A 20,928-nucleotide genomic window follows, 5' to 3' on the forward strand; every position below is an offset into this window, starting at 1 on the left:
TTCTGTGCCCCTTCAGAGAGAGGGGGACAAGTGTTTCTGTCGCAGGAAGTTGTTTTTGTGCTTAACACTGCCAAATCCTCTCCCTCTTTGACACACATACACATGAAATCACCACACGCAGACACAAGCTTCCACAGTACTGGGCAGGTCTAGTTGCCATGACAAAAGGCTCCTCCCATTTGGGTGTGGAAGAGGTTTTAAGCTCTGGGTCAAAAACACTGCTGCTCTTCTTACTTCGAAAAAGGGGGAGAGACAGGCAGAGAGTGAGAAAGTGAGAGACAGGGAGGGAGAACGTGAGAGAGAGATAGAGAGAGAGGCTGAGAAAAGGGAAAACGGGTAGGTACCACAGAGGGTGAAAGCAGGAAAGTTTTCAACAAGTTGGAGAACTCTAGAACAAAATCCTCAGGCTGCACGACGGCAAGGCAAACAGACGTGGAACTGAACACACACACACACTCGCCGAGGAGAGAAAGCAGAGCTTTATTCCACGGGGTGTGTCCATTCTGGGTGGGGTGCGGGTGTGTGTTAAGCCAGCACATAAGCCAGCCACGTTAGCAATGTGTGAGGACGCAGTCCAAGCCGAGAGAACCAGCATGGTCCACGAGAGCCAGGACCTGGTGGTCCCCAGCCCTGACCAACCCTCTCCCAGCCACAGCCTCACCCAGCTGGGCATGGGAGAACTAAATGAGGCCTCCAAGTCTGGAGCTCCGGAAGCAACAACCACCAAGGACTCAACACCAGGTGCGGGCGTCCCGGGGACGGGCCCGGTCAACGCCATCACAGTGCTGACTCTCCTGGACAAACTGGTTAACATGCTGGACACGGTGCAGGAGAACCAGCACAAGATGGAGGTTCGCCAGGCCGAGATGGAGGGGGCAGTCAGGGGGATCCAGGCTGACATGACGAAGCTGTCCAAGAGCCACACACACACATCCAACACTGTCAGCAAGCTGCTGGACAAGAGCCGCAAGGTGTCAGTCACTATGAAGGAGGTGAGTCAGTGATGGATGAGTGGGAGGGTGAGTGGGGGAGATGGGGGAGACCAAGTTTTGGTGGACTGAATTATATTAATAAAAGAGAGATGGACATACAAAGAGAGAGAGAAAAAGAAGCACTACTGAATACAATACTCAATACCAAACTCCACATTATGAGTCAGCTCATGTTTGTGGAGACAAGAGTTTCTTCCAACAATAAACATTCTTAAACACTTAACATGTAGCTGCATGCCTTTCTCTTTCTGTAATGTATACGTTTCTGTAACCCGTTAGTCAAATACAATCTTCCACCGTTTCCTCGCATTGACTGACAGTGATTGGCCTCAGTTGGAGTTATACTCCGTGCACAGTGGCAATTGGAAGCAAGTTAGCCTAGTGATCGAGTGTGTTGGGCCTTTAAACCAAAGGTTGGTGGTTCAAATCCTCAACACAACAAGGTGTTGTTCTGTCACTGGACACAAGACCGTTAACCCAAATTGCTCCCAGGAGTTTGTTCTTAGACAACTTATCAGGTAAAATAAAGCTAAAAAATTAAATGCCACCAAGATCTGATTGAGTTGCAGATATATCTCATAGTTGCATAGATCGACTTGATCAGTACACGGATGGATCTTATGGATTCATTAAATCGACATGTTGTTGCTTGCTTCTTGGGGTTTCAGGCGGGGTGTTTTGTAAAAGCACTTTGTGACTGCTGATATAAACTGCTGATATAAATGCATTTGATTGACTGAAAATGATATTGACATGGATGGAATTCATTGATGTGGTGGATTCCTGGGTTGATACGAGGAGGTCTCTCCGTTGCTCTCCAGGTGCGAGACAGGATGGAGCGACAGGCTGGCCAGGTTAAGAAGCTGGAGGCCAATCACTCTCATCTGCTGAAGAGAAACAATTTCAAAGTGCTCATATTCCAGGTAAGACGTGTGCATGTGTGTGTGTGTGTGCCCAAGAGGTACATGTTTAAGAGCCCATCATGCAGAATAGAAACTGGGTGGGGTCGCGAAAAAGGTGTGGGTTTTGAGGAGTCAAAGGAGAGGGGAAGTGTTTTGCAGATTGTGAGACGGTGCAAGGTGTGTGTATGTGTGTTTTACACTCTTATCAGCCCTTGGACGGTTGCCAGAAAAAGAAAAGATAGTTTCCAATGAGAATCCTAGAAAGGATATGGGTATCATGTCAGGTTATGTGTCTCCGAGAAGGATATTGTTGTCAGTAACACAATGGTATTCAGGGCGTGGTCTTTGTTTGTGTGTGTTTTTTTTCTGCTCAGTGTGTATTTGTGCCTCATGTTTGGGGACATGGTTTAACCATCTCATTTTGCCCCATTTTTGAAAAAGAAAACAGTTTGGGTTTGGGGAAGATATGATTTTCAACACGGATCTTGTTGTGTATTCCCACAACGGCAAATATGTGTATATGTTTTTGTATTTCGTACCCCAGAGACCAAAAATTCTGCCCGAATGACTCAACATTTCCATTAAAGTGGAGAAAGTCAGAGAGAGAGACAAACAGACAGAGAGAGAGAGAGAAAGAGAGAGAGAGAGGGGAGGGAAGGAGGGAGGGAGGATTATCTTACACAGCTGCATTTCAGTCTAACCATTGGAAAATACCCATCACTGTCCCACAAGGAAACCCCAAGCTGAGGGGGAAGCCTATCAGATTCACCACAGCTACACTCTGTCCATTTGTTCGTAACCACAAGAGTGGGTATGTGGATTTACTGGCCTTCGCAGGGTGGGGCTGCAGAAGGGAAAAGCCAAGGGAATGAGTGAGGTGCTGATGGTCAGTTAGTGGAACAGAAGTCTGGAAAATAGTTTGCGTGTGTTTCCTAACGGTTAAGGTTTGGTGACTTCAGCCAAAGGGGAGTCGCACTGTTTAGAGTGGGAATGTGACTTCTAACACTGAGGGTACTTTTTTTTGTTAGTGTTACATTTGTGGGCCTACTGACAGAGCATGGACACGCGCGCACACACACACACACACATCGCATGGACACAAACACACACAGGTTTTTCAGAAGCAAAAACTCTGGAAGCTCTCTCTAGGTTCTTCTCTTCATCTCAATCTCTGTTCCCTCCATGCCTCTCACCTTGGTTATTAATAGAATGGACTTTAGGGCTAACCTTTGGCAGCAGCTGTGTAGCGAATGTTTGAGGGTGTCTCCTTCATTACAATGGGCCATCAGTGGGTCAAAAGTCTTTAACCAGCTGGTGCAAATTTCTAGTTGTTCCAGTTTTATTGTTCAAGGGTCTATACACATCCCTCTCTCTCTCTCTCTTTCTTTCCCTCACTTTCTCTTACAACATTGAACTCTCTCGCTCTCCCCAGACACTATCTCTCCCTCTCTCACTATTTCCTTTTCAAGTAATGTTATGAGAGCAGAAAAGAAAGAGGATATTGTATTTTTACACTCACGCCCTAATAAGGCTATCTCCTGTGTTCTGGGGAATACTAGCATCTGTTTGGAGAACATGGGAGCGGGAGGGAAAGAGAGAAAGAGAGAGAAGAAAGACAAATAATGGAGAGATGAGAGAAGAGGACAGCAAGGGGGAATGTCAGAATTAGAGACTGTGGTGTACAGTCTGTTCGGTTCAATACTGTCTCTTAATAGTTACTTTTTTCTAAATCCTAATGGGTGTCATTTTGACAACATAGCGTGCTTTCAAAGATATTTTAGGATGTTTGTCGCATAGTTGATGAACAATGTAATGGGAACTGTCCCTACCTTTGCTGTGGGGTGCCACGCTACAACATATCTCCCCATTGTACTATAGCTTGTAAACACTCAGGATGGAGGGCTGAACTAACTGTGGGAAGCCAGACCGGGACTCATGCAGACAGGAGGGCATATACTGAGCCTGAACAGTGGCTTTGTGGCTAACTCAACACTATAACACTACTGCAATACTGGGCTACTGGACGGTCCTGTTTAAAAAGGGCAACCAGCCCCACTCCTCTGGGCATAGGCAGATACCAGAGGACTGGGTAAAAGGATTCAGGGTTGTAAGGTTATATTGAGAAACCCTGCGGGCAGTCTGTATACAAAGCCAGGCAAATAACCTCATTAGAACATTATTTACAAATGACATTACAACACAAAAGGGAGGGTCTCTGTGTGTGTCTCTGTGTGTGTCTCTATGTTTTTCTCTGTGTGTGTCTCTGTGTGTATCGCTTCGAGGGGCCCTGCTGCGAAAAGAGATGTGATTGGTTGAAGCTGTGTGTTGTTGTCATGGTTTTATGCAGGGCAAAGAATGTGTTTCGCCCCATCACAACTATTTCACAACATCATCTGCTCTCAGTCCAGCCATCTCCCGATTGGCTCTCTCTAGGGAGTACAGTATATTATCATCACTATTTGTGCAAAGCAGAGCTATGGACTCACACAGTCAAATACAAACGCCATCATTGTTTTGGACTCATGTCCTGGTCCTTGCTCGCTCTTTCCCTCCTCTGCTCTCTTTCTCACTAACTCTTCTCTCTATCCTCTTTCTCCTCTCTTCTCTCTCCTGTTGCTCTTGATATCAGTGATTAGTTCAAAGGCTTGCAAGGTGGACCACTACCCTACTCCACCCACACACATACACACATACACACACACACACACACACCAACACACACACACACACACACATACACACACGAACAGCCACGTAAACACACACACACGCATATGTACAAACACACAAATGCTTGATCGATGTGTTGCACACAACAGCTGTTATTTGTCAACTCTGCTCAGACCCAGAGAGTGGAATGTGTAATAAGTGAATGTGTGTAGATGTGTTGGTGTCTGTGCTCAAACTGATGGGTTTCAACAAGTAACTCATTTGTACAAGTCACTTTTCTCCTGTTGGTTAGCCCACTCCCGTTTTAGAAAGATTTGTGCATTTTACACTATGATAGATTTTTCCCCACCCATGGATCTGTTTTTTCTCTTTTTAAAACAGCCATGAAACAAACTTTGGCTAAATGTAGCCACCACCAGCTAAAAACCAATGGAAGTAATTATCTTATCTTAATTACCAAATTACCTTGAACACAAAAAGAAAAATGGAGTTGGTTTCAGGTGATTTGTAATTATAATTTTTAAATGTACATCACACGCTTAAGGTCTACCCCTACAGATGTTTAGCTAGCATTTGCTACAGTTAGCTTAAGCGTGTGTTAACTCTAGAGTACAGTTTCTAGTGGCCCACTAAATCCGGGGAGAGGGACCGTCTAACATCAAGGCAACACAGGCAAGCCCAAAGGGACATAAAACAACTAGTCTCTCTCTCTAGCCCTGTCTAGCTCCCTCTCCTACTCTCGAAATGCCTCTTGACCTAATTAACACCTTGGTGGGAGCTGTATGGGCAAAGCTGCTGTTTGCTTCTTTGGCAACACGTGTCAATAATTTACACCATCCCTAGGTATTGACACAGGTAGTTCAAGACTAACCGGTCTTAACGGATGCTCGCCAGTTAAATTACAGTGACAGAAATCTGTTAAGACAACGGCTTATTGTTTCCGCCTTTCTATAACCTATGACCTATAATAACTTACAGTATGGGTCTTGTCATTTTCCATTCAAAAGTGTTATTTAAGAAAAAAGCCGGTGCGTTGATTAGAAATGGTGTGGGCATATGCCATCAGGAGAATAACGCAGTTGTACATCAGTCTTTAAAAAAAATAAGTAGAATCTTGATTGGACTCTTTATCTAGACTATTGATTGGCCTGTTCATTGTCCTTAGTAAAGCATTATTCAAATAATTTGTTGGAGATACATTTTTAATTTTTTTTTAGAATTCCTATTTTTTTTAACAATTGTCTTAAAGTAGCTCTGGCTACAGGTGTAAATAATGACAACAGTAAACCAGCTTAAAAAGCCAGCTAAGTCAGCTAAGCTTGGATAAAGTTAGCTGAGCAACTGAATTCTCCTAGGGAAGTTAATAAGCTATGGACAATTAACGGATGCCAAAGGTAACAATGTTAAGCAAGCCTTAAGGTAAATGCATTCCTCTGAGCCAGATGGTGCGTTCTTGTCTGTCTCGCCAGGAAATTCCTTGGATTAGGGGTGACTGAACAAGGTGTGTGTGTGGGTGTTTGTGTGTGAATGTTTTAACTCTGTTAGGAACAAAAATGTGTCCAAACTGTAGTTAAATCAGAAAATGTCAAGTTATATTTGGGTTTAGGTTTAGAATTAGGGTTTAGGTTTAGAATTAGGGTTTAGGGTTGGGAGTCAGGGTAAGGTTATGTTTAGGCATAAAATCTGGTTATTTAGGTTAAGGTTAGGGTTTAGGTTAGGGCAAGAGTTTGAAATAATAAGAATATGATGCACTTGACATGTGATCATTACACATACACACAGACAAACAGAGAGAAGGTCACAGCTTGGCTGTTGAAACAAATAAACAACAGCAGGCATTTTCTGTTTTCTGATGTGTTTCAGAGTAGGAATCCCTGTACAATGTAGCCTGACTTAACACAGTCTCGCTTTAACAGTATCTAAAATCTTTACTGTTGGTGCAGCCTGTCAGTGGGAAAGATCCTGGGAGGACAAATGCAAAACATATCTTGTTTGATGTCGTTGCCGAGGCTACACTGAAAACAAAAATGTTTCTGGTTACATTAGGGCAGCAAAGTAACCATGTGAGTGTGTGTATGTATGAGAAAGGAGAGAAAAAGAAAATGAGAGTACGAGTATGTGTGTGTGTTTGCGTGTGTGTGTGTGTGTGTGTGCTTTTGTGCGTGGGTGTCATTCACACTGATACCCATTTGTTTGAGCACAAACCTATACCCAGAGACATCATAGAGTCTTTTATAAATGTTCTATAGGCCTATAGTTAGGACAACGGGTGTACAAGTCCAGTAACTTTCTGAAAGTGCTCAGTTTTTCCAGAAATGTTGGTTGACAGGAAATACAAAAACCTCCAAAAAAGGTTTCTGGAAAACTGTGTGTTGTAGGGGAAGGTATACAATGAATAGGATATAGTATGGGTGGCCATTCACACTCTGAGAGTTGATAAGAATCACACCCGTGAGATTTCTCCAGTCTGCACTGCAGTGTGTCAGAACTTCACAATGTTATTCAAGTACACGCAGTCCTCCACAACTTGATCGCGCAAAAACAAGCATTGTTTAGCTGCCTACAGGAGGACAGGCGTGTGTGTATGTGTGTGTATGAGGGTGTTGTTCAATTCTCTCCGCTGTGTGATGTTGCCGTAAGGGAATTTCAGTCCAACAATTCCCGATTCTCCCGCACATATCCAGCATTATAGTTCACTCCCTAAAATGGCTGCAGCCGAGTTCTGAGATAGTTTTTTGAATCACACAGGCACCGATCACGTCAGAACCTTTCTCGGTGCAGATTCGTCAATGTATCTGAATTGGGCTGCTAGTGTAAACAGCCAGTGTGTGCGTGGGCCAGCATGTCACCCGTTGTGGACCAACGCGTCTGCTGTCGCAAAGATAAAGACCGGAACTTTCTCCTTCTGTATAAAGCTGGTTTTACTCCTCCACAGTCGCTTCCGTTTTTAATTTGACATTTTTTTAAGTGTTTTTTGTGGTTTTTTATTTTTTATTAAAAGGTCAGTAATAAGGAGAGACTTGGGACATGGGTATGAAGTGGGAGAAAGAGAGGAAGGGCACAGGTGCCAAACCTTTGCCAGTGGGGCATGTCTGGTCCAGAGTTGGGAGCTTCGATCACTGTACCAGTCTCCGACAGCCACAGCCACTTTCCTTAGCCCTACTTCCATTTGGAGCCACGCCTCACAGTGGCGTGATTTTCTAACATTCAAATACTTTCCTAAGTCAGGTCACCCCCAATGCAGTCTATGGTCCCTCCCATTAGGTTCCAACCTAAAATGGTGGGTATTCTGGGCCTACAGTTTGCAGTTTAGCCAGGTCAGTTTAACTCTCTCAAACATGTGTTGGAGAAAGATGTGCGTTAAGGCAAATGGCTTCAAGCTATTGCTTGTCCCGCCCCCAACCTCATTTCGAAGTGACTACAGAGCTGGTATATAAACTCACTCCGCCCACTCCAGATCAGCTTCCAAACTCCAAGGTTATGTCTCACCATACCACATTGCCAACCATAGTTTTCATTCTAGCGTGCCTCGCTCCTCTTCACTCCTTTCTTTCCCACTCTCAGGATTTGGCCTGTGTCCAGCATTTGGTGGAAACTCTGAGTGCTACCTTGCATTGTCTTCCTTCCCTACTGTGTGTGTGTGTGTGTGTGTGTGTCTGCGTGCGTGTGTGCGTGCGCGCGTGTGCCTGTGTGTGTGTGCGCGCGTGCAAGCGTGCTCGGGCGCATGTGTTGCTTTGGCTTCCTTCCCCTGTTCCTTGCCATTGTTTTGCCTTTTTGATTGTTTCCAGGAGCCATGTGAGTGTGTGTGTCTAGCTATGTGTATGTGTCTTTTGACGTACATTATCTTGTTGTAACATTTCCAGCAGAGCAAACTCTCCCCCGCTACATTAGGCTTATCAAGGCTGAACTCTGTTTCCACCCTGGCCTTGAGCCAGGACCCAACAACACTGTGTGTGCGACCATCCCATCCATTTATGTGTGTGTTGTGTCAGACATTTTGTAAAATGTATTTAGGAATGTAGCAAAGTCATTAGAGGCTGAATGTCAGTGGTATTGGCACAGGGTTGGTTTTTACTGTCTCTGACATTTTATCGTAAACATTCCTTTTTACAATCATAATTTTTCTCTCTCCTTCCCTGAACCCCCTCCATCCAACACCACCGCCCCCAGGAGGAAAATGAAATTCCATCCAGTGTTTTTGTTAAGGATCCCATTCCTACACTCCCAGAGGAGGGGGAGGAGCCTGCCGCCGACGCTGATGCCAACCATTCCATGGAGGAGGGGCTTCACACAATCGACCTATCCTCAGATGAGGATGTGGGGCTTGAGGCGGAGCAGGAAGAGGGAGATGGACTGCATGACCTGGTCGGAGATCCCATTGAGAAATCCCGCACAGATAAATTCAAACGCTCCAGTCTGAAGAAGGTTGGTGATGGAAAGGGTTTAGCTTCAGTGTTCAGGTTACTGCTTTGTCATAACTGACATGTTAGGGACTGATCGTTTTGTATGACATGGGGTATTTGGAGTAAGAATCCCCCCAAAAATATGAAAATCCCCCCAAGCAAAATGTATTTTCACATCACCCTCCCAAGCCATGGGGAAAAAACACCCGCATGGACTACATTCGGTAGCATCAACTCTTCCAAAAGACGATTCGTTCCACTCACTTTTTCCCCCAACGGAACATCTCCCTTTGACTCTGAAAGTCCACTGAATATTTCAAGACAATCTATAGTGAGACTGCAAAGAACCACTTGAATTCTTGAGTAGAGAACTTAGTTCATGATTTTGGTCCTTCTGTAATTCTGCAACGCCATGAAGATTTATTCCCCCTTTTCTTAGCTTTCTTTTTAGATTGGCTGATGGAATAGCCAATAAAAAGGTTACATAGAGATATGGTATGTTCTGACAGTTAATACGTAAATTCCAAAGGTCTGACAGATAGGCTACTGAAATGTAATCGAGTATAAAATTAAATGACCCTCCCTTGGACTTAATCAATCAATCAAATGTATTTCTAAAGCCCTTTTTACATCAGCAGATGTCACAAAGTGCTTTTACAAAACACCCAGCCTTAAACCCCAAGGAGCAAACAACAGTAGTGTCGAATTTCAGTGGCTTAATGAAAAACTGTAAACCCTCCTAAAGAGTGAAATGAAAAAAGCATGATAATCCCCCATTTCCCTCCATGTCTCATCATGTTAAATTCTGATCACTCCCTTAGGTGTCATGGTGATGTTCTGCGGCAATGTGAAGGGTCCCTTTTGGATTGTTGATGTATTGCTGATCTGTCGGAACAAGCTTTAACATCTAGAGTCTGAAGTTAAGGGGTCAAAGTAAGGAGGTGCCCTGCTTTGTGCTTGCTGACAGCGAGGTACTTCGTAATGTTTTGTAGGTGGACAGTCTGAAGAGGGCTTTCTCCAAAGCCAACATCGAGAAGAAAATGAACAAGATTGTGTCCCAGGAGAAACGAGAAAAAATCAAGAAAAGCCTGACGCCCAGTCACCAGAAGAGTCCCGGAGGAAAGAGCTCCTCCTTTAAAGTGTCACCTCTCACTTTCGGCATCAAGAAGGTCGGTACACTCACCCGCACGTGTAGCACACACTAAAATCACTCACACACACTGGTGTTAATAAATCTGACATGACCACATCCTGTTGTCACAGAACCCTGAGCTGGAGGGCCATCATCCTGAAGCGGAAGCCGAGGCCCAGGTCTCGTCCCAGACCGCCGTGGCCTCCATCGAGCTCTCCCCGCTCGCCAGCCCTGACGAGGAGGCCTCCTTCCACGAGGTGCACTCCCAGCTGGCCCCAGGCCTGGAGGAGTCCAAGGCAGAGGCTGACTCTTTGGAAGCAGGAGACGTGGCCACCAGTCGAGTTCTGGAATCCGTCCAAATTCCCGAATTCAACGGTGTTCCAGATACCAGTCCGTTCCGAAGATCCGACATTCCCGAGACGGATATGCTGGTTTTGACGGAAGGAGTGAGCGAGGAATACGCCCTCTCAGCCACGCTGCCACAAGACATCTCCCACACTAGCTCTGCCTTTGTCAACGAAGATGAGGAGGAAATAGAGATGAAGGTGAAGGAGATGGAGGCGAGCCGTCTGGAGGAGGAGGCCTGAGGCTGTTAAGGCCTCTAAACACACACACGTGTAAACACGCTTTCTGAATAGCTTATACCTATTCTCTAACATACTTCCACATTTCCACACACTTTCCTCACCATCATCTTCCAAAAAACCATCTGCCCTCTGTAAAACATGCACACACATGAGCTGTTAAATTTCGTTCTTGTATTTCATTGTGCATTACATATTCGTGCGCTTTGTGTGTGATCATGTGTGTGTGCTACATGTGTTTGCGTCAGGGCAGATGTCTGTTTAGCATGTGAAAAAGGATGATGATGATTTGTTTTGTTTTATCTTTTAAAGCTCTTTACAAATATGGAAATCCCCTCATGCTATTGCTTAAAGTTTAAACCTACTGTTTGTGTTATGTGTAAGATGCTAACTTGTTGTATGTGCTAATATATAGTTGAATTGGTGACACTTTACTTGATGCCAACCATACAAAAACATACATAGTACTGTTTTACCTTACAGAGAATCTGCAGAACTTTCTCACACAATGGCAGCAGTTGATAATAAAAATAAATGCATTCTGTACAAGTAGAAGGCATTATTGTGAATTGGTCGGCTTCAAGTAAAGTGTCAGTGATATGTTGTTTTCTCTAAAACGAATTAAAATGATATCTGGTGCCAAAGAAACTTCTCAAGTTATTTTCCTAAATGTTAACACTTCTCTCCAGAATCCTTAGAAATCTAAAGAAATAAAGAATTTGTAACTGACCTGCTCTCTGTTTTTTCCTTCTGTCAACTGATATCTCATTTGGATTGTCCAGAATGTTGTATCACAAAGAAAATCTGCCTAGGGTAAATTAAAGATTAGAAAATCACTCAGTTATCGGTCATCTGCTTAATGTTAGTCACTGAGTGTAACATTTTCAGGCATCTGAAATTATAAAATACACCCCTTAATTTCTTTCTGATTGTTTGGGTACTAGCCTATTTTCCACTAGCTGATAGCTTGCCCACACAGAATACAATAAATATTGATAGGCAATCATAAACCATTCAGCTGGAAGGTATTTAATTAATTTTGGAGATCAACCAGGTAAAGACATCAAAGAACCAACGTTGAGATGTCCAGCTGCTGACCTACTATTTCTAAACAGCGATTTCTGTTTTAACTTTTTGTATTGAACATACAGCACTTTTGAAAGGTATTCTGACCATTATTGTTCTCACAAGTTATAGACCTTCAGTGCAATTTATTGCAGTTTTTTTTTATTTTCCCCAATTTATTGAAAATATAAATATCTCACGTACATACAATAAGTATTCAGACCCTACTTTGTAGAAGCACATTTGGCATGCCTACTATGCCTCAGAACAGAGGATCTTTTACCTCATGCTCTCAGATGGCATCTTTGAAATGGCTTCTGCCCAGACACTCTACCATAAAGGCATGACTGATGGAGTGCTGAAGAAATGTTTGTCTTTCTGGCAGGTTCTCCCATCTCTGCAGAGAAACACTGAAGCACTGTTAGAGTGGCCATTGGATTCTTTGCATCTTGTGATCAAGGGTGTCCTTGTTATTTAGTTTGGCTGGACGTTTCGCTGTAGGAAAAGTCTTGGTGGTTCCAAACTTCCATTTAAAAATGATGGAGCCAGCCCACTGTGCTCCTGAGAACTTTTGGCAATTCTTTCAACCCTCCCCAGATCTACCTTGGCGCAATTCTTGGAGGTTTAAGGAGAGCCTCATGGTCTTCAACGTTTGGTTTTTGCTCTGACAGGTATGGTGTTTCCCCGTGTTTGGTGAATTGATTCATTAATCTTTTAACAATGACCAAACATAAGGCTTCCTACCACCCCAGTGATGCAGCATAGTATTTTTTACGTGCATGGCACTACTATGATACTTTAAAGACCCAACCATGGTTCTGCCATTGTACCTAAACATAACCATGGAATTGCATTTGTTACAATATGGTATACAGCAGATCTGGTTAATGAAAATGTTCTATGGCATTAGCTTTGAATTGTCATAGTACTGCTATGCAAATAATAATAAATAATACCATATTATTGAAGCATATAGTTGGCAGATTACTGCATTGTAGTGTCATCATATTGCAAAATCAATTAGCTATGGTGGACGTTTCATAGTAGTACCATGTTTATAAGAAAATACTTACAGTAGTAGAGTGTCATAGTACAATTATGTACGGGGCATAAGGTCGATGCAGTCTCCAACAAGTTGGTGGCAGTAATGAACCCGGTTGCTTTCCTGCACATGTAAAGAGAAAAAGAAACCCCGGAACTAGGCATCTCTTGGTCAAACGTCAGATGACAAGCTAATCTAAACAATAACAAAAACACACCCAAGCGGTAATAGCTACCCCCAATAATAATACACAACGTATGCCAGGCGTGTAACTTACGAGGGGGGAGCATGGCATTTATAACGGCAAACTGGAATCCACTCGGCGATGCGTTTTACAGGCAAGCAGATTTGAGCAATGTACAGACAGTGTGTGTTAGCCTCTACTTCACATTACCGGAATACGTGCAAAAAATGCTAACTTTATCTAGCTAGATAACTAGTTAGACACCCAGAATTGTATCTATCAGACTGGTTATAAAACCTTGTGGTTTGCTAGCAAATTTGTGTGATACCGAGAACAGTCAAATGTAAGTTAGCTACGCTGAAATAATTCCGCAGTTTGCATGATATTAGTTAGCAAGCTACAGTAGCCACCAAGCGTTGAGCATGTCATGTGACAACAACTGCCATTCATTCTGAAGACAGGGACTCTACCGTGTGTGTGCGTGTGCGTGTGTGATCACTCTACAGGAAGATAGAGCTGTATGACATGGGATGGAGTTTGCGGGATGGGCTCAAGGATTGCATGGTGGCAGCTGCCCCATACGGGGGACCCATCGGTGAGTACATAAACACACATTACAATGGAACCTATAAAAAGCAGCTAGGAGGGATGCACAGTATGGATTAATTCACTATATAGATACTGTTAGACACTTAAAGGTACTGCCTTGCATTTAGCAGCGTTTTGCCAGGCCAGGGTTTGAATCCGACTCTGGGATTAGTCCAGGGGTCTTGCAGGTGGGTGGTGCAATTGACCAACACTCATCGTGATGTAGCAACTACAAAGTGGGCACATAGTGAGCTCAATCAAGGTACTAAACGCATTCCTTCTGGAACTAAAGGATTCCACTCTAAACTTCCTGGTTGACCAAGCAGCAAGATAAGAACCAGAATGGTAGATGTGCTTTGGAAGACATGCATCTTGACCTTGTTTGTCCCGAGTCCTCCTGGAGTGGCTGCAATGAAGCAGGACTTTAATCAAAACAGGGATTTAATCTGTTCCACCATTTGCCACTTGCTCCCTCCCTCTGTCTCTCCCCCTCTGTCTCCCCCCCCCTCTGTCTCTCCCCCTCTGTCTCTCCCCCTCCATCTCCCCCTCCACCTCTTTCCCTCCGTCACCATCTCTCTCGCTTTACCTCTCCCTCCTTTCCTACATCTCTCCCTCCACCTCTGTCTCTCTCTCTCAGCTCTTCTGAGGCAGTCACAGAGACCTTCCCCCAGCGCACGTCCCCAGCTGGAGATATACTCCTCCTCTGGCGTCAGCATGGCCAGTTTCCCGGTACACAAACACGCTTTCAAATACGCACAACACGCGTGTTCACATACACGCCGCAGACACGCGTTCCCGAACTTGCATTGAATCCGTCCTTCTCCGCTGTCCCTTTCACTCCTCCAGTGGAAGAGTGGCCCAGTGCGACAGTTGGGCTGGACGGTGTGTGATGACCTGCTGGCTATCCAGGAGGACGGCACCGTCCTGATCTATGACCTGTTCGGTACCTTCAAGAGACACTTCAGCATGGGAAACGTAAGCGCACACTGGAAACATGCTAAATGCATGCCAAACACATACAAATACTAATAAAAGTCTCTTCAATGTGTGTGCGCGCGTGTGTGCGCGTGTGTGCACGTGGGTGCAGGAAGTGGTTCAAAACCAGGTGCTGGAAGCCAAAGTATTCCACTCCCCTTACGGAACCGGCGTTGCCATAGTAACAGGGGCCTCACGCTTCACCCTGGCGATGAACATTGACGACCTAAAGCTGAGGAGACTCCCGGAGGTCCCAGGTGCGTGTGTGCCTGTCAACCACTGTGCTTGTTTCTGTTGAACGGTAACGTAACGGTAATGTGTGTCTTTTCCTCCAGGCCTCCAGGGGGCACCCTCCTGCTGGGCAGTGCTGACTCAGGACAGGCAGACCAAAGTCTTGCTGGCGAACGGAGCTGACCTCTACATCCTGGACAACACGTCCTGCACCCCAGTGGTAGGACTGAGACGTGCACACTTAAACAACACTGTCGCTACTCATGCAGGGCCTGATTCTATCTGATCATGTGTGTTTGTGCGCCTGTTTGTCACAGACACCTCCAGGCCTGTCTCCCCAGGCATGTAGCATCATTAACATGGCTGTGTCATTCAGCTATAAGTACCTGGCTCTGTTCACGGATTCCGGACACCTGTGGATGGGCTCAACCAACCTCAAGGTAATACAGACGACCAACCCTCATAGCGTACAGCTCCACAACAGCGCTAGCTTTTATTTTGAACCTTATTGTCCGGTGGTCCTCAACCCATACCGACATTTTCAGTCAACGCGGGAACCCAGTCCGCGGAATGTAAAGGGCGCCGTTATGCTGTCCCGATCGTGATCAGAACAAACTCCTGGCGCCGATGCGTAAGACATGTTCAGTGTGTGGATTACTGGCTGACCGTGTTGGGGTTTCATCAGGACAAGCTCAGCGAGGTGGAGACCAAGGTGAGGAGCGCTCCGAAGCAGATGGTGTGGAGCAGAAGGCCTAAGAGCCAGCAGCCGTCTGTGGTCCTCATGTGGGACCGACTCCTCCTGGTGGCCGGTGTGTGTAAAGAGACCATCCAGTATCCTTCAGCCCCACAACATCACTGTGAATACGGATATTAGCCAGTTACGATGTAATGTAAAGTTGCGTGATGTAATGATTGCAAACAACAGAATTCAAATCAGGAATGTATTCAGTGTTTTGGTTTGGTTAAGGGGGCATGTCCGTAAAGGCACTGGGGGGTGAGGATGGAGTTCTGAGTGGGACAGGGAGCCAGTAAAGAGATTTCAGGATGGGGGTGATATGGTCATGCTTGCGCCCCCTCATCAAGATGGTTAGAGGAGAATGTTTTTCTGCAATGGGCCATATTGAAACCCATGCTGTAACAGTACCTGTACAACAGAGCCAGACCGCTCCAGACCACTACTTTCTTGTTGAATACATTTTAGCATGAGCTCTGTTCACCCCAGTCTGTTACAACAGTCGGTTTACCCCCGGCAAGACCAGCAGAACGACTCTTTCACCGGCAAAAGACTGCTGTTGTTCTGGGTACCGTCACCACCCAGTGCCCTCTGGTGGAGCCTTAACCCCACCTTAGATACACGCTGGATGAGGAGTGTGTGTGCGTAGCGGAGCTGGATGGGGTGAGGATCGTGGGGGCGTCCAGGCACGAGATGCTGCAGGAGGTGCCCTCGGCCTGCGAAGACATCTTTAAAATCGCCTCCATGGCCCCAGGTGCTCTGTTACTGGAGGCCCACAAGGAGTATGAGGTGCGTGTCTGGGTCAACGTGACGTTTGCCTTGCATGTCCATTGCAGACCAAAGACCCAGTGCATGTGTTTGTTCTGCTGGCACTGGCTTTGCGGATAACGTCTTTAGTTAGGAAGAATTGATCTGCTACAGCTGTGATATTTGGCTCTCTCACCAAGTTATCCTAAGATTAATGTACTTGCTGTGGATAAGGATGTCTGCAAAATGACTAAAGTTTGTCTTTCTGTGCTTGTGTGTGTGTGTGTGTGTGTGTGTGTGTGTGTGTCTCTTCGCACATGTCTGTGTGCGTAGAAGTGTAGCCAGAAGGCGGATGAGTACCTGAGGGAGATCAAGGAGCAGAGTGTGTTGGGAGAAGCAGTCAAACAGTGCGTGGAAGCGGCCGGCTATGAACACGAACCGGAGACCCAGAAAACTCTGCTCAGGGTCAGACACACGCACACTCATCTCTCTTTCTACCTCTCTTGGCAATTTTTCTGTCTCATTTTCTCTCTTCCTTTTTCCTTCATCTAGGACTCTCTCTATTACTCTGTCATTCTCTCTTTTTCGCTTTTCCTCCTTCTGTCTTTCAAATGAGTCTGAGCACAGATAAATGTATCGGCGGACTGCTCTCTTCAACCCACCCTCCGTCTCCTATTCTCCAGGCTGCATCCTTTGGGAAGTGTTTCCTCAGTAATTTCCCCCCGGAGCCTTTTGTCAGCATGTGTCGAGACCTGAGAGTGCTGAATTCTGTGCGTGACTATAGTGTGGGGATCCCCCTGACACATACCCAGTACAAACAGATGACCGTTCAGGTTCTCATCGACAGGTAACACCACGTGTGTATTTGTGTGTGTGTGTGTTTGTGTGTGTGTGTGTGTGTGCTTACTCGCTGTGGCCCTCTGTTGGCAGGTTGGTGTACCGCAAGCTGTATCCTTTGGCCATTGAGATCTGCCGTTACCTGAAGACCCCAGAATACCAGGGAGTCAGCCGAGTACTAAAACACTGGGCCTGCTGCAAGGTGAAACCGTTAGTGTTTTTTTTCCACAGTGCCTAAATGCCCAGGTGTTTGTTTTTAACATGCTATAACAAGTCTCTTTTGCTACATGGATGTTTAGCTTGAGCCGTGTGATGAAAGGTGGAATAGAACCTGTTTCTCCACTGTGTGTGTGTCTCAGGTTCAGCAGAAGGAAGAGCCCGATGAGTCGATAGCGCGTGCTGTGAGCGTTAAGCTGGGCGAGGCAGCAGGAATCTCCTACTCTGAGATCGCTGCTAGAGCTTACGAGTGTGGTAGGACAGAACTGGCCATCAAGGTACTGCACAGAAACCAGCCAGCCTAAATTAACTGTCCAAATACATCAATGCCCTAGCCTCGTATGCATCCAACCTAGGAGAAAATGATCAAAGCAAATCCAAAAGTCATCAGTCATATTCGTGTGTGTGTGTGTGTCTCTGTAGTTGTTGGAGTTTGAGCCTCGTTCTGGGGAGCAAGTCCCGCTGTTATTGAAGATGAAAAGGAGTCAGCTGGGCCTGAGCAAAGCCATTGAGAGTGGTGACACTGACCTGGTCTACACTGTGGTGACCTACCTAAAGAACGAGATGAACAGAGGAGACTTCTTCATGACGCTCAGGAACCAACCTGTGGCCCTCAGCCTCTACAGGCAGGTAGGCCCCCAACCTCTACAGGCAGGTAGGCCCCCAGCCTCTACAGGCAGGTAGGCCCCCAGCCTCTACAGGCAGGTAGGCCCCCAGCCTCTACAGGCAGGTAGGCCCCCAGCCTCTACAGGCAGGTAGGCCCCCAGCCTCTACAGGCAGTTAGTCAGGCACCAGGGATTCAAGTCACTTCCATTTAACATTCAATCAACTCAGCTGGGAAACCACAGTCCTAATTCTCTCTGATGGATTTTCATTCTTTTTTGTATGTGTGCGGCCTAGTTCTGTAAGCACCAGGAGCAGGAAACACTGAAGGATCTGTTTAACCAAGACGATGACCATCACGAGCTGGGAAACTTCTATGTTAGAGCCAGTTACAAGGAGAGTAAGCTGGAGGCTCGCCTATCCCTGTTGCAGAGTGCTGTGGATGAGTACAACAAGGCCAAGAATGAGTTTGCAGCCAAGGTGATGCGGACACACACACACACACACAGTTTTAAGAGGATGTTTTTGTTTCGGTAGCCTGTGAGTAGCATTAGCCTCCTTGGGACAAAAATGGAATGGCTAAATGAGATCATGACAATTGTCCCTCAAAACATGTACCGTACTCCCTTCTCTCTCCTCTTTTCCTCCCCTGTCTCCTTCTCCCTCCCAGGCAACAGAGGAGGAGATGAAGCTGCTGCGCTTCCAGAGGCGTCTGGATGAGGAGAAGGGAGAGGCCCTCCTGGGCCTGTCTCTCCACGACACCCTGCACGCCCTCCTCTCCGCTAACTATCACAAGCAGGCGGAGCAGCTTTACAGGGACTTCAGGGTGCCTGACAAGAGGTGAGGGCTGGGCTCCGTGCGCCCCTTGTTGATGACGTCACCTCGTAAGATTTCGGCTTCACACCGAAAACCACAATACACATTAGCCCAAACCATCCCACCACCCGATGCCTGTAGGCCCTTGATGAGGTCACTGTGCAGGAAACGCTTACTGAAGCTTCTGTCGATGGGGTCAGGTACTGGTGGCTGAAGCTGACCGCCCTGGCCGAGAAGGAGGACTGGGATGAGCTGGAGAAATTTGCCAAGAGCAAGAAGTCTCCCATTGGCTATCTGGTTAGCATTTTATATAGCTTTCATAGAACATTAGTAATCCAGTAGGCTACCCGACGGATGTTTTCTGACCTGTATACAAAGGTAGTTAAGTAACTGACCTCTGTTTCTCGCTTAGCCCTTCGTTGAGGTTTGTGTGAAGCGACACAATAAATACGAGGCCAAAAAGTATGTTTCCAAGGTGACTCCAGAGCAGAAGGTCAAAGCCCATCTGGCCATAGGGTGAGTGGTATGTGTGTGTGTGTGTGTTCCTATTTTACTATCTGAGTGTGGGATATCATGTGAAGTGAGGACATTTGGCCGGGTATATCTAACTTGGGGTTAAGTTTAGGGTTAGAGTTTGTCTTAGAATTATGGTTTTATTGGGTTTATTAGATTGAGATTATTAGGTTATGGTTAGGCATAAAGGTAAGGTTATTGAGATTAGGGTTAGGTGAAATAGTTATTTTTAGGTATAAAAGTTGCCAGGTCCTCGCCTTGATGGTAAAACGTGTGCGTGCGCATGCATTAGTCTCTTGCTACATTTCTCTCTCTTTCTCCCAGTGATCTGGAGGGGGCAGCAGAGGCAGCTATCGAGAGGAGAAGTGAAGGGGAGATCAGCACTGTCCTTGCTCGCTGTTCTCCCACCACAGACAGAGCGCTGCTGGAGCGACTAAACCGAGCCAGATCCACCGCCGCCAAAAAGTGACCTCTCAGAAATCCAATTCAAACGTCAAAGTGAACCCTTTGAGGGGGGGGGGGAAGCCACAGAGAACTGTTGCTATTGACAGGTGACCCCCTAACTACCATCTCCAGAGCTACAGCCTGGATCCTGCTTCTGGCACATTTGGATGGGATCTGGGAAACGAAGACATTCCAGGCTTGATTCAATACAAACACACTGGTCACACAAGCTGATATCTAAAACACTCATTAAATACTTATTCTGAAAGAAATGTGCCTCTTAAAACAGTTTGCTTAGGTCACTCTGACACTAAGATTATGTCTTGGTAGGTTCATTGTGTATCATGTTTTCAAATGTGTTTAAACTAGGAAATGTAAACAAGGAAATGCAATGCATAAACTGTGCCCGCTGCCTCTGTTACTGACTGTATTCTCCAAGCCATGTTTGGCATAAACCATGTTTGTGTTGTTCAACCCCTGTTGACCACTTTTGTTTTACTGAATAAATGCATTTCTCTATGCCATATCACGACCAACGGCGTAGGTTTGTATTGTATATTGGGGGAGGGGTGTTCGGGTCAATGGTTCCCAGAATTTCCTCTCTTTTCCAGGTGGGGTCACATTGACCCCCCCCCCCCCCCCCCCCCCAATTCTACACTGTTGATCGCTACTGAGTTTAACAAATATAGAAGATTTCCTGTGAAAATGTCCTACACTCAGTTTTAATTTTAACAAACAGGTTCTTGTAAAAACAGAGTAGGCTTTTGTAACAGCAAGTAAAAAGAGAATATTTTGTGTTGTTCATGAGACGACTTGTATATGTATATAAAAGCTAGGGGGTAAATTATGTTGCAATACGAATAGTCATTTGGCCCGAATTAACAACGCCTCCACGTTGTAACTTGGCATGGGAATCGGCAAACTCATCCGAGTCTGCGGTTTAAAACTGTCGACCCAGTATAGTATTCAACAGAGGAACCGTTAGGAGACTACGGTGGGCGCACTGTGCCTGTCACGTGCTTTGTTTCTCAATGCCCGTGTGATCAGTGTTGCCAGATTGGGTGTTTTCTTGCACGATTGGGATAATTTTAATGAGTGTAGGCTATGTGAAGAAATGGGCCTGGGCGGGTTGATAATGTCATAGTTATGGTCGTTGTAATGGTAAAAGTAGTCTTGGAGTGTGTTTTCAGCAGAGATTTGACAAAACGTGGGATTTTAAATTCTCGATAGAACAAATCAGATCTGGCAACT

General features: G+C 45.7%; 2 protein-coding genes across 2 annotated transcripts; both read left to right on the forward strand.

The window, feature by feature from the left end:
- The first annotated feature begins 219 nt into the window (after nucleotides 1-219).
- cavin2b (caveolae associated protein 2b) lies at nucleotides 220-11,412 on the forward strand. The gene is made up of 5 exons (XM_010864015.3): nucleotides 220-992; nucleotides 1,814-1,915; nucleotides 8,735-8,989; nucleotides 9,960-10,136; nucleotides 10,231-11,412. Exons 1-5 carry the CDS (start codon nucleotides 558-560, stop codon nucleotides 10,684-10,686), a joined length of 1,425 nt encoding a protein of 474 aa, XP_010862317.2. The 5' UTR covers nucleotides 220-557; the 3' UTR covers nucleotides 10,687-11,412.
- A 1,517-nt stretch (nucleotides 11,413-12,929) lies between these two features.
- Nucleotides 12,930-20,203, forward strand: vps16 (vacuolar protein sorting 16 homolog). The gene is made up of 19 exons (XM_034289712.1): nucleotides 12,930-13,128; nucleotides 13,481-13,569; nucleotides 14,200-14,291; nucleotides 14,409-14,537; nucleotides 14,650-14,794; nucleotides 14,873-14,988; nucleotides 15,086-15,208; nucleotides 15,454-15,599; nucleotides 16,119-16,290; nucleotides 16,582-16,713; nucleotides 16,932-17,095; nucleotides 17,179-17,287; nucleotides 17,445-17,579; nucleotides 17,725-17,931; nucleotides 18,202-18,384; nucleotides 18,575-18,744; nucleotides 18,921-19,017; nucleotides 19,133-19,236; nucleotides 19,558-20,203. The coding sequence occupies exons 1-19, from the start codon at nucleotides 13,079-13,081 to the stop codon at nucleotides 19,700-19,702; spliced, it is 2,508 nt and encodes an 835-aa protein (XP_034145603.1). The 5' UTR covers nucleotides 12,930-13,078; the 3' UTR covers nucleotides 19,703-20,203.
- Nucleotides 20,204-20,928: the final 725 nt, after the last annotated feature.

This window comes from Esox lucius, chromosome 22 (assembly GCF_011004845.1).
Source record: "Esox lucius isolate fEsoLuc1 chromosome 22, fEsoLuc1.pri, whole genome shotgun sequence".
Taxonomy (NCBI): domain Eukaryota; kingdom Metazoa; phylum Chordata; class Actinopteri; order Esociformes; family Esocidae; genus Esox; species Esox lucius.

Excerpts from the sequence above, each read along its gene's own strand:
- cavin2b (XM_010864015.3), top strand. The coding sequence starts at position 558 with ATGTGTGAGGACGCAGTCCAAGCCGAGAGAACCAGCATGGTCCACGAG. Across the intron at positions 1,916-8,734 it reads TCAAAGTGCTCATATTCCAG|GAGGAAAATGAAATTCCATC; the intron begins GTAAGACGTGTG and ends CACCGCCCCCAG. Across the intron at positions 10,137-10,230 it reads TCACTTTCGGCATCAAGAAG|AACCCTGAGCTGGAGGGCCA; the intron begins GTCGGTACACTC and ends CTGTTGTCACAG.
- vps16 (XM_034289712.1), top strand. The coding sequence starts at position 13,079 with ATGGCATTTATAACGGCAAACTGGAATCCACTCGGCGATGCGTTTTAC. Across the intron at positions 14,538-14,649 it reads GACACTTCAGCATGGGAAAC|GAAGTGGTTCAAAACCAGGT; the intron begins GTAAGCGCACAC and ends ACGTGGGTGCAG. Across the intron at positions 15,209-15,453 it reads TGGGCTCAACCAACCTCAAG|GACAAGCTCAGCGAGGTGGA; the intron begins GTAATACAGACG and ends GGGTTTCATCAG.